Source organism: Scyliorhinus torazame, chromosome 8 (genome assembly GCF_047496885.1).
Source record: "Scyliorhinus torazame isolate Kashiwa2021f chromosome 8, sScyTor2.1, whole genome shotgun sequence".
Lineage (NCBI taxonomy): Eukaryota > Metazoa > Chordata > Chondrichthyes > Carcharhiniformes > Scyliorhinidae > Scyliorhinus > Scyliorhinus torazame.
Window position 1 is genome coordinate 220,907,156 of NC_092714.1, and position 18,406 is coordinate 220,925,561.

The following is an 18,406-nucleotide window of genomic DNA, read 5'->3' on the forward strand; positions in this document are numbered from 1 at the left end:
TTCGGAAAGTAGCGAAAGCCGTACCCGTATTTACAGCACCGCCTTAATACCCCTGTCCCAAATTTGAAGAGCAGCATTCGGATTAATACCCCTGTCCCAAATTTGAAGAGCAGCATTCGGATAGGAAAGCTGGCAATGCAGGCAATGCAGCGCCTAATGAACCCAGAGGAATTTGCGGTTGCAGCGACCAGCAGAAGTAGAGTGGGACAATGTCCCATTTGGGAGGAAGAGATCAGGAAATATCTCAAAGGGAAAAGATGGCCCCTTTGGAATGAATTCTGTGACAATGAGGAATCAGGGAGTATAGGACATACTTGGTGGGAGAACCTGAGCGAGATCCACAAAAGGAGTTTAGGGAAAACTCGCAAGCTGATGGCAATCGTGTCCTGCTTTTATGACGCATTTCTTCCGCCAGGTGCACGGCTTGAAATATGACAAGTAGCTCCTGTTCATAGATCTGCAGTCTCTTCATTACCCGGCGCAGGCACTGCCTGTCTTTTACCAATTCCTGCTCAAAGTCTGGAACATGGGCGCCTCGCATCGCAGCTCCCCCCATCAGGAGTAGTGTCTGTCATCAGGGAGCCGCTGCTCAGGAATCTGTACCTTCACCAATACCATTTTGAGTGGTTGGCGGAGGAGCGAGCTGTGGCTCCCGGGGTGACCAGGATCAGGGGCATGTGTGGCGGAGGACTGGGCAGGATGACACCCCACAAGCTAGCACAATGTGCGGAAGTGGACGTCCGGCTCGCGATCAATGCCATCTGAGACCTCAAAAGGGTTGTGCTCAGACCCGATGGCACTCGCGGTTTGTAGGACGCGCAGGTTTGCGGTGGTATCCCGCCTGGGAGAAACCCTGCCTGGACTGAAGTCCACATTGGCTCCAGGCCCCAATACCTCTCTCGGGGGCTGGTGCCCCACAATTCTAGCCGCCTCGCAGAAATGCCCTCCGTGCCTTTTCGCGCTGCACAGAGGGGTTCCCTGTACGGGCTGCTGCTGCATATCCTTCACCTCGCCTGTTGTCCGGACATGCTATTGCGTGCCTTGTTGCCGTCTGGTGGCGGAGGTCCCCATTGGAGATCCCTCTATGGAGGAGTCCACCCCCTCAATCTTGGGGACCTGGGGTGGAGGTTGTTGCATGCAGCAGTGCTGTACAATCACGGATCGCACAGATTCACAGACTCCCAAGAAGCCTGCCATTTTTGCGGCCTTGTGGCGTCCGTGGACCATGTCTATGTTCCATGTTTTAGGCTGCACTCCCTTTTTAGTTTTGTGACCAATCTTTTGCTGGAGTTTTGTTTGCACTTCAGCCCCACACTCCTGATCTATGGGCACCCGGTGTGGAGAGGGGCAGGGAAGGTAGAGGACCTCCTCGTGAACCTGCTCCTGGGCCTGGCGAAGCACACCATTTATCGGTCCAGTCTACGGTGACCGAGGGGGTCGTCTGGCCAAACTGTCTGTCCCTCTTCCGCGGCTACATTCGCGGCTGGGTTTCCCTAGAAAGTTAGCACATGGTGTCTACGGGCACCATCGAGATCTTCCATGCCCGGTGGGCACCGCAGGGGTTGGGGTGCTTTATTGACCCCTTTAACTACACTTTTATTTGATGTTTATACGTTTCTGTGGATCTTTGTTATGTTCGGGCAGTGCCCCTAACAGGAGCGGCCATTTTTTGCTGTGTCCGAAGTTTGTTTCCTTTCTTCTATTTTGTTGTTGGACCTCAAAAGAGTAGCCAATCCACTTAACCCGCACATCTTTGGACTGTGGGGGGGAAACAGGAGCACCCGGGGAAACCCACACAGAAACGTACAAACTCCATTCGGACAGTCACCCAATTTCGGAATCAAACCCGGGTCCCTGACGCTGTGAGGCAGTAGTGCTAGCCACCGTGCCACCTGACAATGAGAGAAACAGAAAGGGTGATTTTTTTAATGTACTTATCTTTATTGCCACACAGTGCAGAGCATATAGGCGCGGTATTAAAAACAAGAACATCAGACAATACATACATAGAAATCACACAATATTTCTAATAAGTCTTCTAAAAATCACTGCATTTTCAGCATTCACAGCAAAATTGCACCGTAGGTATTCCATGATTCTGAGACTAATTGGCTGCACACGGGTCGGACTCTTTACTGACGCAACAGTGGGAGCCAGGGATACGTCTGAGAGGAATCCTTTCATTCCAATAGTGAGCTCGGCTTTTGTCTCTGAGTGAGCTGGTGTCCGGCCGGGTGGCCGCCCTTTGTTCACCAGCCACACAGGGTTACTCCCCCGTTCCCCTGGGCAGAGTGGCCGAGGATCAGAGTCAGTGACCGATAGATGCCCCTGCTGGGCTGGCGGGCGGAGCCAAGGCGGGACCGGAGTCTGTAAAATGGACAGAGGCGACAGGAAGCTGGGCTGTTGGGCGTCCAGAAAGAAAAGGGGAGCAGCTAACTAGGGAGCGTCTCTGCGAAGCCATCAAACTCACTGGGACGCGGGGGGAGTGGAACAAAAAAGTGATCCAACATGGCACACAACTCAACAAATAATAAACAGATATTCAACAAAGCCAGGGTAAGAATCGTTAGCAGGCAGTGACGTCTGCGTGTTCATGGTTAATGCTGTAATCTCCTATTCCCCTCCCCTTGTTGCTGCAAAGTGCGGTACTTTAACATAAAGTAAGACCATGGTTACCGAGACTGTTTTGTCTGAAATGAATATTTGGGTGGGTTGTGTGAATGTGTTTGGTAACGTTTGTGATTATTAGGGAGACTGTGGGATTACTGTCTCACTCACCTTTCAGCCGGGGGTTTAGTATTGAGTTGAGCGGCAAAGGAGCAATTTGACTGTTGTTGTAAGCTTGTCGTCCCTGTCCAATTTTCAGCAGGATATGTTAATAGAAGATTTAAGACCTCGATGTAAGTAACTGCAACAGGGGGAATTGTGTTCCAGTATGATTTCAGAAACTTTCACAATGGGTGCTATTCTACCAGCACCGTTCGCCACCGTCAAGATCATTAGTGGTGGCGAATTGAGAATAATGCATTTAGATCGCAAATGCTGGTCTTGAATTGGAAACCAGCCTGTTTTAAATCTTACCATAAATCTCTTCCTGCCTGTCCAGTAGAGAGAATAACACTTGGGCGTTGATGCTGAGAGCTCCCCTTCCAAGTTACAATTTAATTGTTCTATTCATTCCAGATTCACTTTAAAAAATGATCCTTAAACAAATGCCTCTTATTTTCCAGAGATGGTTGACTCTGGAGTTATCCGGTATTAGGCAACCAACATTGCAAAAAAAAAAAAAATCACAGAATTCAGTCATTGATTTTATTTAATCCTGCCATATCCTGTTCCACGCCTTTATTTTGCCACAATTTTTCAACTCTTCAGAATGATAATGTGAAATTTACCTAAGCCGGATTTAGATCGGGGTTTTACAGCCAGCTGTTGCTTTCAGCAGCCGAACACGTGAGCCAGAGAGGCGAGCAGTGCTAACTTCACTTGTTGCAGGTAAGCGTCCAGCACTATTGGTGATTGAGAGCTGCTCCAATTGGGACAGGAGCCATGCTCCTTCCCTGAAGTTTGCAACCTGCATTTCAAGTGTTCAAAGCACTTGCCAACGTTGAGGGGGGAGGAGGGAGGAGTAGCAAGACCTCCCAACTGCCAGGGTATTCGAAAAAAAACAATTACACTTTCTCCAATAATATTATAAAGAAAGAGTAATTATGAAACGGCATTTTTTATTTAGAAATGTCCCAATGGTTTTTATACTGCAACCCCCCCCCCCCCCCCCCCATACACACACACACACAGTATATTCTTATTCCTGCAGGTTTTGGAACAATCCTTGAGGGTCAATTATGCTACCTCAGGGGGAAGGTGCAGGCATCTGGAATTCACCCTCTGATTCACTTTATAACCATCAAATTGGTAGTAAGATCTATAATAATTATCTTTATTGTCACACGTAGGCTTACATTAACACTGAAATGAAGTTACGAGCCAAAGTTTGAGGGAGAAGCTTTATCCATAATTTTGATCGGGAGTGCATAATGTTAATAATAATCACTTATTGTCACAAGTAGGCTTCAATGAAGTTACTGTGAAAAGCTCCTAGTCGCCACATTCGGCGTCTGTTCGGGGAGGCCGGTACAGGAATCTAACCCGTGCTGCTGCCTTGTTCTGCATTACAAGCCCACTGTGCTATACCAGCACCTTAATAGTTAAACATAGAACATGACAGCGCAGTACAGGCCCTTTGGCACTCGATGTTGCGCCGACCTGTGAAACCACTCTAAAGTCCATCTACACTATTCCCTTATCGTCCATATGTCTATCCAATGACCATTTGAATGCCCTTAGTGTTGGCGAGTCCACTACTGTTGCAGACAGGGCATTCCATGCCCTTACTACTCTCTGAGTAAAGAACCTACCTCTGACATCTGTCCTATTTCTATCTCCCCTCCATTTAAAACTATGTCCCCTCGTGCTAGACATCACAATCCGAGGAAAAAGGCTCTCACTGTTCACCCTATCCAATCCTCTGATCATTTTGTATGCCTCAATTAATTCACCTCTTAACCTTCTCTCTAAAACAAAAACTGCCTCAAGTCCCTCAGCCTTCCCTCATAAGATCTTCCCTCCATACCAGGCAACATTCTGGAAAATCTCCTCTGCACCCTTTCCAATGCTTCCACATCCTTCCTATAATGCGGTGACCAGAATTACACGCAATACTCCAAATGTGGCCCCACCAGAGTTTTGTACAGCTGCAACATGACCTCATGGCTCCGAAACTCAATCCCTCTACCAATAAAAGCTAACACACCGTACGCCCTCTTAACAACCCTCTCAAACTGGGTGGCAACTTTCAAGGATCTATGTACATGGACACTGAGATCAGGCTGCAGGGTTGCTGGGAGAGGTGAGTGCATATTTAAAAGAGACTTCAGTTCCTGGAGCAGGCCACAGGCTGCAGGGTTGCTGGGAGAGGTGAGTGCATATTTAAAAGAGACTTCAGTTCCTGGAGCAGGCCACAGGCTGCAGGGTTGCTGGGAGAGGTGAGTGCATATTTAAAAGAGACTTCAGTTCCTGGAGCGGGCCTATTGGCTCATTGGAAATCAGGCAGGGTACAAAAGGTGTGGCAGGAGTGCCTTTACACACAGAGTGCTGATTGGAACAGAGTGCATCTGAGTTTAGGTGAGTGACTGAGTTCGGGTGAGTGGCGAGAGAGGGCTGTGTTTTTGTTGGTGTTCGGGTTTATCCTTGAGGTTCTATAAAAAAAAATTAAATTAATTAACTAGTTGAATATGGCTGGACAGGTGATGTGCTGTTGCTGTATGATGATGGAACTGGTGGATCCCATTGAGACCGTCAGTGACCACATCTGCAGCAAGTGTTGGCTGCTCGAGGAACTTCGGCTCAGAATTGATGAGCTGGAGACGGAGCTGCGCACACTGCGGCACATCAGGGAGGGGGAAAATTACCTGGACGCTTTGTTTCAGGAGGCAGTCACACCCGGTAGAATAAGTACTGTTAGTTTGGTCAGTGGTCAGGGACAGAGTGGTGTGACTGCAAGGGAGGCAGGTAGGGGGATCCTGAGTTTAGGAGTTGAGGAGCCTCAGCCCTTGACCTTGTCCAACAGGTATGAGGTACTTGCTCCCTGTGTGGATGAGGAAGAGAGCTGTAGGGAGGATGCGTTGACTGACCACTGCACCGTGGTACAGGAAGCCATTCAAGAGGGGGGAGCAAAAAGACAAGTGGTAGTTGTAGGAGATTCTATAATTAGGGGGATTGATGGCATCCTTTGTAAGCCAGATCATGAGTCCCGCATGGTATGTTGCCTGCCCGGTGCCAGGGTGAGGGACATCTCTGATTGGCTTGAAAGGATTTTGGAGAGCGAGGGGGGAGGATCCAGTTGTTGTGGTCCATGTTGGGACTAGCAACATGGGTAAGACTAGGAAAGAGGACCTGTTTGGGGATTATCAAACACTCGGGACTAAATTAAAGAACAGGTCCTCCAGGGTTATAATCTCTGGATTACTACCCGAGCCACGTGCCAATTAGCATAGGGTTGAGAAAATTAGGGAAGTTAACACGTGGCTAAAGGAGTGGTGCGGGAAAGAGGGATTCCATTTCATGAGGCATTGGCATCAGTACTGGGGCAAGAGGGACCTGTACCGTTGGGACGGTCTTCACCTGAACCATTCTGGGACCAGTGTTCTAGCGAATAGGATAAATAGATTGGTCACAAGGACTTTAAACTAGCAAGTTGGGGGGGGAAGGGAAGGGTAAAGCTATGGACAGTATAATGGTTAATGGCGAGCAAGGCAGCAGGTTACGTGACAGGTTATTATGTAGAGATATGGGTTCAAAGACCAGGAAAATTAGGAGAAAGGATAAGAGGAAAAATAATTTGCGAAAAGTTACTGATCAAGGTGTTAGGATTCATAACAAAGACATAAAAGACAGCATAAGTGTACTTTACCTGAATGCTCGTAGTATACGGAATAAGGTGAATGAGTTGATGGCGCAAATCATCGTGAATGACTATGATTTAGTGGCCATTACTGAAACATGGTTAATGGATGGTCACGACTGGGAGTTAAATATCCAAGGGTATCAGACTATACGAAAGGATAGAATGGACGGTAAGGGCGGTGGTGTAGCTTTGTTGTTTAAGGATGGCATCCGGGCAATAGTAAGGGATGATATTGGTGCTATGGAGGACAAGGTTGAATCAATTTGGCTGGAAATCAGGAATAGTAAGGTGAAAAGGGCACTGATAGGAGTAGTCTATAGGCCACCAAATAGTAACAGGATGGTAGGGCAGGCAATAAGCAAAGAAATAACGGATGCATGTAAAAATGGGAGATTTTAATCTGCATGTCGATTGGTTTAACCAGGTTGGTACAGTCAGCCTTGAGGAGGAGTTTATAGAATGTGTCCGGGATAATTTCCTGAAACAGTATGTAATGGAACCTACAAGGGAACAAGCGGTCCTAGATCTGGTCCTGTGTAATGAGGCAGGATTGATTAATGATCTCATAGTTTGGGATCCTCTTGGAAGGAGCGACCACAATATGATGGAATTTAAAATACAGTTGGAGGATGACAAGGTAAAATCAAACACTAGTGTTTTGTGCTTAAACAAAGGCGATTACAATGGGATGAGAGAAGAACTAGCTAAGGTAGACTGGGAGCAAAGACTTCATGGTGAAGCAGTTGAGGAACAGTGGAGAACCTTCCGAGCGATCTTTCACAGTGTTCAGGAAAGGTTCATACCGACAAAAAAGAAAGATGGTAGAAAGGGGAAAAATCGACCGTGGATATCTAAGGAGTTGAGGGAGAGTATCAAATTGAAGGAAAAAACATACAAAGTGGCAAAAATTAGTGGGAGACTAGAGGACTGGGAAGTCTTTAGGGGACAACAGAAAGCTACTAAAAAAGCGATAAGGTAGACTATGAAAGTAAACTTGCTCAGAACATAAAAGCAGATAGCAAAAACTTCTACAAATATATAAGATAAAAAAGAGTGGCTAAGGTAAATATTGGTCCTTTGGAAGATGAGAAGGGAGATTTAATAATAGGAGACGGGGAAATGGCTGAGGAGCTGAACAGGTTTTTTGGGTCAGTCTTCACAGTGGAAGACACAAATAACATGCCAGTGACTGATGGAAATAAAGATAAGATAGGTGAGGATCTTGAGATGATTGTAATCACTAAGGAGGCAGTATTGGGCAAGCTAATGGGGCTAAAGGTAGACAAGTCTCCTGGCCCTGATGGGATGCATCCCAGAGTGTTAAAAGAGATGGCTAGGGAAATTGTAAACGCGCTAGTGATAATTTATCAAAATTCACTAGACTCTGGGTGGTCCCAGAGGATTGGAAAGTAGCAAACGTGACACCACTGTTTAAAAAAGGAGAAAGCGGGTAATTATAGGCCGGTAAGCTTAACTTCGGTTGTAGGGAAAATGCTGGAATCTATCATTAAGGAGGAAATAGCGGGGCACCTGGAGGGAAATTGTCCCATTGGCCAGACGCAGCATGGGTTCATAAAGGGTAGGTCGTGTCTGACTAATTTGGTAGAATTTTTTGAGGACGTTACCAGTGCAGTAGATAACGGGGAGCCAATGGATGTGGTACATCTGGATTTCCAGAAAACTTTTGACAAGGTGCCACACAAAAGGTTGCTGCATAAACTAAAGATGCATGGCATTGAGGGTAAAGTGGTAGCATGGGTAGAGGATTGGTTAACTAACAGAAAGCAGAGAGTGGGGATAAATGGGTGTTTCTCCAGTTGGCAACCTGTAACTAGTGGGGTCCCTCAAGGATCAGTGTTGGGCCCGCAGTTGTTCACAATTTACAAAGATGATTTGGAGTTGGGGACCAAGTGCAATGTGGCAAAGTTTGCAGACGACACTAAGATGAGTGGTAAAGCAAAAAGTGCAGAGGATACCGGAAGTCTGCAGAAGGATTTGGATAGGTTAGGTGAATGGGCTAGGGTCTGGCAGATGGAATTCAATGTTGCCAAGTGTGAGGCTATCCATTTTGGGAGGAAAATCAGCAGAATGGATTATTTTTTAAACGGTAAGATGTTAAAACATGCTGCTGTGCAGAGGGACCTGGGTGTGCTGGTGCACGAGTCGCAAAAAGTTGGTGTGCAGGTGCAACAGGTGATTAAGAAGGCTAATCGAGTTTTGTCTTTCATTGCTAGAGGGATGGAGTTCATTGTTATTAAGGGCAGCACGGTAGCATAGTGGTTAGCACAATTGCTTCACAGCTCCAGGGTCCCAGGTTCGATTCCCAGCTTGGGTCACTGTCTGTGCGGAGTCTGCACGTTCTCCCCGTGTGTGCGTGGGTTTCCTCCGGGTGCTCCGGTTTCCTCCCACAGTCCAAAGATGTGCAGTTTAGGTGGATTGGCCATGCTAAATTGCCCTTAGTGTCCAAAATTGCCCTTAGTGTTGGGTGGGTTATGGGGATAGGGTGGAGGTGTAGGGCTGGGTAGGGTTCTCTTTCCAAGAGCCGGTGCAGACTCGATGGGCCGAATGGCCTCCTTCTGCACTGTAAATTCTATGATCTATAAGACTAGGGAGGTTATGCTGCAATTGTATAAGGTGTTGGTGAGGCCACATCTGGAGTATTGTGTTCAGTTTTGGTCTCCTTACCCGAGAAAGGACATATTGGCACTGGAGGGAGTGCAGAGGAGATTCACTAGGTTGATCCCAGAGTTGAGGGGATTAGATTATGACGAGAGGTTGAGTAGACTGGGACTGTACTCATTGGAGTTTAGAAGGATGTGGGGGGGATCTTAGTGAAACATATAAAATTATGAAGGGAATAGATAGGATAGATGCGGGCAGGTTGTTTCCACTGGTCGGGGAAAGCAGAACTAGGGGGCATAGCGTCAAAATAAGAGGAAGTAGATTTAGGACCGAGTTTAGGAGGAACATCTTCACCCAAAGGGTTGTGAATCTCTGGAATTCCTTGCCCAGTGAAGCAGTTGAGGCTCCTTCTTTAAACATTTTTAAGAAAAAGATAGATACCTTTCTAAAGAATAAAAGGGATTCGGGGATATGGTGTACGGGCCGGAGAGTGGAGCTGAGTCCACAAAGATCAGCCATGATCTCATTAAATGGCGGAGCAGGCTCGAGGGGCCAGATAGCCTACTCCTGTTCCTAGTTCTTGTGTTCTCTCTGCTCGTCCACACTGCCAAGAATCTTACCATTAGCCCAGTACTCTATCTTCCTGTTATTCCTTCCAAAATGAATCACCTCACACTTTTCTGCATTAAACTCCATTTGCCACCTCTCAGCCCAGCGCTGTAGCATATCTATGTCCCTCTGTAACTTGTAACATCCTTCCGCACTGTCCACAACTCCACCGACTTTAGTGTCATCTGCAAATTTACTCACCCATCCTTCTACGCCCTCCTCCAGGTCATTTATAAAAATGACAAACAGTAGTGGCCCCAAAACAGATCCTTGTGGTACACCACTAGTAACTGGACTCCAGTCTGAACATTTCCCTTCAACCACCACCCTTTGTCTTCTTCCAGCTAGCCAATTTCTGATCCAAACTGCTAAATCACCCTGAATCTCATGCCTCCATATTTTCTGCATTAGCCTACCGTGGGGAACCTTATCAAACGCTTTACTGAAATCCATATACACCACATCAACTGCTTTACCCTCATCCACCTGTTTGGTCACCTTCTCAAAGAACTCAATAAGGTTTGTGAGGCACGACCTACCCTTCACAAAACCGTGTTGACTATTTATAATCAAATTATTCCTTTCCAGGTGATTATACAACCTATCTCTTATAAACCTTTCCAAGATTTTGCCCACAACAGAAATAAGGCTCACTGGTCTATAGTTACCGGGGTTGTCTCTACTTCCCTTCTTGAGGTGCTGATCTTATTTATATAGGCCTGGTGAGCTGAGGGAGTGGGGGACACATGGGTGTCACAATGCACCTCTCCAGGTTGAGGTCTTCCAATGTTGAACCATCCCTGACACACTCTCGAGTGTGATTGGGGAAGAGCGTTTATGGTTGCTGTTTCTGGTGATCACAAGGTAACAGCCGGCGAGATTATTTTTGTGGGGCTCGGAACAACACATTCTCTACAAAGTAAATTGCAAACGTATTGTCCAACTGTACGTGGTGCACCCTCTGCCCATCTCTGATCTAAAAATGCCAATGCAATTCTCGGATTTGTATTAAAATGGACCAAGCTACCGATGATTTGGAAAGCCAGCACAGGGCCTCTTTCAAGATGTCATCAGTCTCTTTTTTTTTTGGTGTTAACTGAATGGCATGGCAACCAACTTCATCTTGAGGCTATTGCCGACTGTTAATGATATATGATACAAGTGAAAATTGGCATCTTAATGCCTGTTAGATTTCTGATGATGCATCGAGGTCGATAGGTGTAAGGGTGTCTTGGGTGTGAGAGGTGTTCTTCCCACTGGGTATCACACGATGACCAGGGCTTGTTCCGGACAGGAGTGAGATTAATTTAAAACGGCCCTGATTTCTCTCCTCACCACTGTTGAGACAGAAAAATGTTTTTTGATTTTTGATATCTCCCCCCCCCCCCCCCTCACACACACACTTTTATGGCCACTTTCCCCGTTCCTTTGGTTTTGGAGTGATCCAGTCCTCTTATTAATAAACCCCTCAGCAAATTGTTATGGGCCAGTGTATCATGGAGTTCACCTGACCCACAACTTTTAATAGATTGTGGTATGGGGAGCACACGGCCCACTCTACAGGTTTGGTACAGCAGAAATGGAGAAGTATTTTTTAAAGCAAAACAATGTTTATTCTATGAACTCAAGTTAACTTAAATTATGCCATTTTTAAGCATACTCTCAATCTCTCTGTCACTTTGAGTTAGAATCATTGAAACCTCCTTTTTCAAAGTACCTTTTAAGCATATTCACATGACACACTCGGTGAGTCTTCCTTCTATCTGGTGCTTTTACCACATAATTCGCCTCCCTTAATTTCCTTTCAATCTGATAAGGTCCACAAAACCTAGCTTTTAAAGGTTCACTACCACTGGTGACAATACTAAAACTTTATCTCCAATGGCCAAACTATGAACTTTGGATTTCTTGTCCGCGACCCGTTTCATCACATTTTGTGCAACTTTTAAATGTTCTCTAGCCAATTCACCTGCTCTATTTAATCGTTCCCTAAAATTTGACACTGAATCCAATAATATAATTTCCGATTTCTCACTCACCAATTTTTCCTTAATCAATTTAAGTGGTCCTCTTACCTCATGACCAAAAATTAGTTCAAAAGGACTAAATTTGGTTGACTCATTAGGTGCATCCCTAATTGCAAACAGTGCGAATGGAATTCCTTTATCCAAGTCCTCTGGATAATCTTGACAATAAGCCCTCAACATTGTCTTTAATGTCTGATGCCACCTTTCTAATGCTCCCTACGATTCTGGATGGTACCCAGTTGATTTAAGTTGTTTTATTCCTAGGCTATCCATAACTTCTTTGAATAACCTTGAGGTAAAATTTGATCCTTGATCCGATTGTATTTCTGTGCGTTGTCCATATCTAGTAAAGAATTTAAGTAACTCCTCCACAATCTTTTTAGCTGTAATATTACATACTGGAATGGCCTCTGGAAACCTAGTAGACACATCCATTATCGTCAAAAGATAGTGATTCCCACTTTTCGTTTTCGGGAGCGGTCCTACGCAATCAATTAAGACCCTTGTAAAAGGTTCCTCAAATGCTGAAATCGGTATTAAGGGCGCAGGTTTTATCACTGCTTGAGGTTTCCCTGTCACTTGACATGTGTGACCTGATTGACAAAATTTTACAATATCTTTATGTAGTCCAGGCCAATATAAATGTTTTTGGATTTTAGCTTGAGTTTTTCTGATTCCCAAATGATCTCCCACTGGTACTTCATGTGCAACTCGCACCTCCTTTCTATACCCTACCGGCAATACTACTTGATGAACTTCTGCCCACTTTTCATCCGCCTGCATATGTAAAGGTCTCCATTTTCTCATCAAGATATCACTTTTACGGTAATAACGTATACTCTGGTATACACTCCGATTCCTATTCCGTATATGCTTTCTGATAGATCCGTTTTATTTCTATATCTTTCTTTTGTAACTCCGCCAATTTTCCAGAACTAAAAATATCCGCTTCATCCTCCACCTGTTCTTGTACTTTTTCAACCATCTGATGAAAATTTGTTTCTGATAATTGCACTTCAACTTCATCTTCACTCTTTGATTTCTCCTCTTGTCTTAACCTGTCACTTTGCGACCTTGTTACTACGCAATCCGGAAAAATCCCAGGATATTTGTCCTTCAACACTTCAGTTGTCTGATTCTCCACTGGCTTATCAACCACAGTAGGCATCACTCCCACCTGCGATCCAGCTATATCATTACCCAAGATAAACTGTATTCCTGGACAAGATAGTTTCGCTATTACTCCTACTACCACTTCACCACTCTTCACTGGACTTTCCAACCTTACCTTATATAATTGAACACCACTCCTCTCACCCTGAATTCCACATATTACCACCTTTTCTGGCAACATTCTTCCCAAACTACATAATTCCTCATCTCTTACCATTTAAAGATTGACTAGCTCCTGTATCTCTTAAAATTGTGACTTCTTTACCTGCTCCTCCTGATACACATGAGTAAACTTTACCCACACAAGTAAATTCTTTAAAGGGATCTGGCACCTTATTATCAATCACCTTGATCAGGCTGTACAATCTTTTGCACCTCCTTCGCTTCACTTGGGCTTTCCTTTCCCACTTTAACAAACCCCACTGTCTTATCCTGTTTTACCACATCAACGTTCCCAGTGCTTTTCTTCAACTACCGACACTGTGACTTTACATGGCCTAGTTTATTACAGTGAAAACATTTGAAACTTTTCATGTCTCTTCCACCCTCCTGGATTTCTTTTTTAATCTGAGGTACACTCTCCTTATTATCTCCCATCAGATCACCTTTACTTTTACCACTTGAGGATTTCTCATGTCCCCAGTTTCTATTCCTCACCGGGTGAAACTGGTGTCGGAAACCAAGCTTTGATTTATGAACTAATTCATAATCATCTGCCATTTCTGCTGCTACTCTCGCAGTTTTAAATCTCTGCTCTTCCACGTGAGTTCTCACTACATCAGGAATTGAATTTTTAAACTCCTTTAAAAGTATAATTTCTCTGAGAGCTTCATACGTTTGGTCTATTTTCAAAGCCCTTATCCACCTGTCAAATTACTCTGTTTGACCCTTTCAAACTCCATGCATGTTTGACCAAATTCTTTCCTTAAATGTCTAAACCTTTGTCTATAGGCTTCAGGCACTAGTTCATATACACCTAAGATGGATTTTTTTCACCTCCTCATACGTCCCAGATACCTCCTCCGGTAGTGATGCAATTACTTCACTAGCCCTACCTACCAGCTTTGTTTGAATCAGTAATACCCACATGTCCTGTGGCCATTTCATTTGCTTAGCTACCTTCTCAAATGAAATGAATAAGGCTTCTACTTCTTCTCGTCAAACCTTGGCAATGCTTGAACATATTTAAATAGATCCCCACCAAGCCTTCGACTTTGACGATCTTTCTCTATCCTCATCACTATCATCCAACTGTACGTTTCCCTTTACGTCTGCCAATTTCAACTGACTGTCATGTTTCATGGACATTTTCTGAAGTTCAAACTCTCTCTCTCCATCTTTTTCCCTGAACTGTATTTCGCTTTCTCTTTTTGTTCTGCTAGGGTTGTTCTTTCTTTTCTTCTTTCTTCTCCTTTTTCCTCTGTCTGTTTCGTATTCAAGCTGCTTTAATTCTTTCTCATGTTCCATTTGTTTAAGTTGCAACTGAATTTTTGCCATTTCCAATGAGTCAAACTGTATCTCAGGCAACTTTAAATGCTTGGCCACTGCCATAATTACCTCATCTTTTCGCATTTTGTCAGGTAATGTTAACTGCAATGTTTTTGCCAAACCTACAGTCTGCTTTTACTCTCTGTCCGTAAGGTACTGCGTGTGACCGTCTCCACCCCCCCCCCCCCCCAAAAGACTTCAGAGCCTCTGAAAGGGCCATTGTCCACAACACACTCCCTACTTAAACTATAATCCCACACCTGAAAAGCACCTACAATGTGCTCACCCCTCACTGTCTTTAAGTTCACTAAGCCAATCTAATAGATAGACTTGTATCCCGCTCGAGCCCCCAATTTGTTATGGGCCGGGGTTTAGAGAACCCCAAAGTGTATCAGGGTGTTCACCTGACCCACAAATTTTAATAGATTGTGGTATGGGGAGCACACGGCCCACTCTACAGTTATGGTACAGCAGAAATGGAAAAGTAATTTTTTAAGCAAAAAATTTATTCTATGAACTCAAGTTACCCTTTTTGAAACATACAGTGAACATCTTAGCAACCATCAATTCAAATACAACCCCCAAATAATACAACACAAGTAATCCTAAACAACATCCAGAAGACAGAAGAAACACCTTTTAACAGAAGCACATCAGGTTTACATTCACTACTGAGAACATTTATAATTCTGAATTCACCAAATGATCAAGAGATAGTCTTTTGATGGAAGAGAGAACAGCAGTACACCTGCTTGGTCTGGCTTCAACTCCAACACAGAAAACGAAAGTAAAACACACCCTGCAGCAAACAGCCTAAAACAAAAGTAAAAAGCTGACACAGCCCAGCTCCACCCACACTCTGACATCACTGATAAACACCCATTTCTTAAAGGTACAATTCTTAAACACCCATTTCTTGAAGGTACTCTCACATGACAAAATTCAATGTAGAGTAAAATCAGAGGGTTGGTTCATTTTATAGACAACAAAACACTGGAAGGGGTTTTGCAATGTCCACCCTTTTTTATTTGCATTGATTCCATAAAATGGGGGATAAGGGAAAGAAAAGGGTTCGGAGCAAAGACCGTGATTATAAATCAGAATTATGGTTTCACATGAGTGCAGTAAGTTGAAGTCCAAGGAAGGTTCTTTCAGGTAGCTTTGTCGGGTTGCAGGTTGAATCCGCTGAAGATGCCGCAAAGTATTCTTGTTTCCTGGAAATTAGTTCACTCTGTAGGCAAAATGGGCAGGATTCTGCATCCCACCGCATCCTGGGCTGGATTCTCCACTCCCCGACGCCAAAATCTGGTTCGGTGACAGGGCGGAGAATCCATTTTGGCACCGAAATCGGGAGCAGTGCCGGTTTATAAATTCTCTGCCCCCCCCCCCCCCTGAAAATCGGCGTACTCGTGGAGTACTCCGCACCGTGCATCCACCGTCTCAGGCCATTGCCTGAGGCCCGTCCCGTGTTACTCCGTCCCCGACCAGCCGCATTCCCAACGGCGTGTCTTACTTGTGTTCTCACCGTCCGGGACCCTCGCATGGCGGCTGCAATAATCAGTCCGGGGCCGCCACAGTCGGAGGATGGCCGATCGGTGGGCAAGGGTGGCTTCATTCAGAGCTGGGGACAATGTGTGCGGGCTGCCTGGGGCATGCAAGCGGCTGATATGGGGCACTATTTTGGCGGTCCAGGTCCACGGGCTGAGTCCACCATGGAGCACGGCGCGGCCGCTGCAGGCTGCCGCCATGCACACGTGCGGCCTCTGACCTGGAACTGCGGTGGGCCGTATCGGCAGCTAGAGCTGCGAGTTCTACGATGGCTCCCTGTCAGCCCCCAGCAAAATAGGGAATCTGTGGACTTTTGACGCCAGTTTTCCTGGCGTAAAAGACCACAGTTTTCCCGACGGCGTGGGGACTTGGTCTCCAAAACGGAGAATCCAGCTCCCATTTTATGGTGCGCCGCCCCCCTGCCGGCTGCGGGATTCTCCATCCCGCTAGCCGGCCAATGGAGTTTCCGCTTGTGAGCACCCCCACGCCGCCGGGAAATCCACAGGTGTGAGTGCGCTGCCGGTGAAACAGAGGATCCCGCCGACAGAGAATCCAGCCCAGGATTCTTTTGACGATCAGACTTTGAGGCAGGCTGCTGGCCTGGAGTTTGTTTGTTTCTTTGCAGGTTAAACCACGGCCAACTATAGAATTCAAAAGCTGCAAAATTCAACAGGTCAAGTGTCAGTCATGGGATAGGATGGTTTTAGGTCAAGCTATTCAGCTAACGAGGCGCCTGGTTAAAACCCACTGTGTTTTGTGCAGGCAGAGAGCTCTGCATTTGTCCATAACTGGTTGGTGTTGATGTCTTGTCCACCTTGCTTTGTTGGTTTGTTTATACAATGCAAGGAATGTTAGCTGATGTGGTTCTACTTTGTCCATTTTTAAACAGCTCAGAAACCTCCAGAATTGTCATCATTGACGGCTATTTTATCAGTTCAACCTATTGTCCATTTTTTAAAAAAAATTATAAAGAAGCCAGGTTGACACACACAAGAATATCTGGGTGGCACAGGAGCACAGTGGCTAGCACTGTTGTTTCACAGTGCCAGGGACCCGGGTTCAATTCCTGGCTTGGGTCACTGTCTGTCCGGAGTCTGCACGTTCTCCCCGTGTTTGCGTGGGTTTCTTCCGGGTGCTCCGGTTTCCTCCCACAAGTCCTGAAAGACATGCTTGTTAGGTGAATTGGACATTCTGAATTCTCCCTCTGTATACCCGAACAGGTGCCGGGAATGTGGCGACTAGGGGATTTTCACAGTAACTTCATTGCAATGTTAACATTAGCCTACTTGTGACACTAATAAAGATTATAATTATATCTATGTATCATTTCATGGCATATAATCATGACAGGTGAGTAAGTTAGGCTCCTGTCTGTTACTTTCTGCTGAGCATTGGACCACCTATGATCCCAGCACGCTCGAGCCTCCCTTCATTCTCCTGACCTAATGGAAATTCTTGTAGTCTAGTACATTGTAAAATAAATGTTCCTGTAAACTAGAAAGCATAGAATGCAATTATTATTAGCCAGTTCACTGATCCAGATAATTGCAGAACATTAGGAACAATTAACTTTTAGCACTTTAGGATTAAAGTATACTATCCTTGCACTTGTTACACATTTGTAATTTGTTACAAATTATTTATTTATGATCTATGAAGCTGTCACACAAGTCTTCATATGGCCTTTTAAAAATTAGCAAATGAGAGGAGTAGGGAAGCACACTTTGGGTGCAATTTTCTGGGAAGATTTCGAAGTGTGGTAGCGAGCGGGAATTGCTCGGTCTGGCAACATTATTCAACATTAGTTGGTCCACTCAACGAGGCCTCACAAACTTCTCGCTGCAAATCAAAACCCGGCAGCTGATTCGCCAGGATCGCGTTCGTTAGCCTCCCACTAACAAGGTCGAGCAGCACTTAAACAGCTTTTGCACAGCCAACCCCAGTCAGCCCACAACAATGGATCTAATAAGATCAGCCCCAAGATTCGGTGATGTGGAACTGGCCGAGCTCCTGGATGCGGTGGAGACCTGGAGGGATGTTGTGTTCCTACGAGGGTCCCGGAGGGTGAGCCACAGGACAGCCAGTACTGCCTGGGACAAGGTGGCAGTGGCTGTACGTTCTGCGAGCATGACCAGGAGGGTTGGCCTCCAGTGACGTAAAGAGGTCAATGACCTACCCGGGCAGCACGGGTGAGTCGACACCAAAGCCCACCCTCCTGATATCTTTCCCACATGCGAGCATCCAATCCTCCCTTCACCCTGACCTTCCCTTCAAACCCCCCCGCACTTCAATCACACTCCCAGGACCCAGCTGGGTCCCAGCCTGATGCTGAGCCACTGAAAGTGGGTATTGTGTTGGGTGTTCCGACACACAAACGAACCAACACGGTTGTAGATGGTACAACTCTGTTTTATCGTTCTGTACAATAATAACTATTAACTTCTGGCTGTGGTTTGTACTTCACCAGCTAACC

At 45.5% G+C, this 18,406-nt stretch overlaps 1 protein-coding gene across 1 annotated transcript in view; it reads left to right on the plus strand.

Annotated features, from left to right (window-relative positions):
• The first annotated feature begins 2,204 nt into the window (after positions 1-2,204).
• ada (adenosine deaminase) overlaps positions 2,205-18,406 on the plus strand; it is a 93,527-nt gene continuing 77,325 nt past the window's right edge. The window contains exon 1 of the mRNA XM_072514797.1: positions 2,205-2,556. Coding sequence (XP_072370898.1) covers positions 2,509-2,556 — 48 coding nt within the window. The 5' untranslated portion in view covers positions 2,205-2,508. The remainder of the gene's footprint in view (positions 2,557-18,406) is intronic.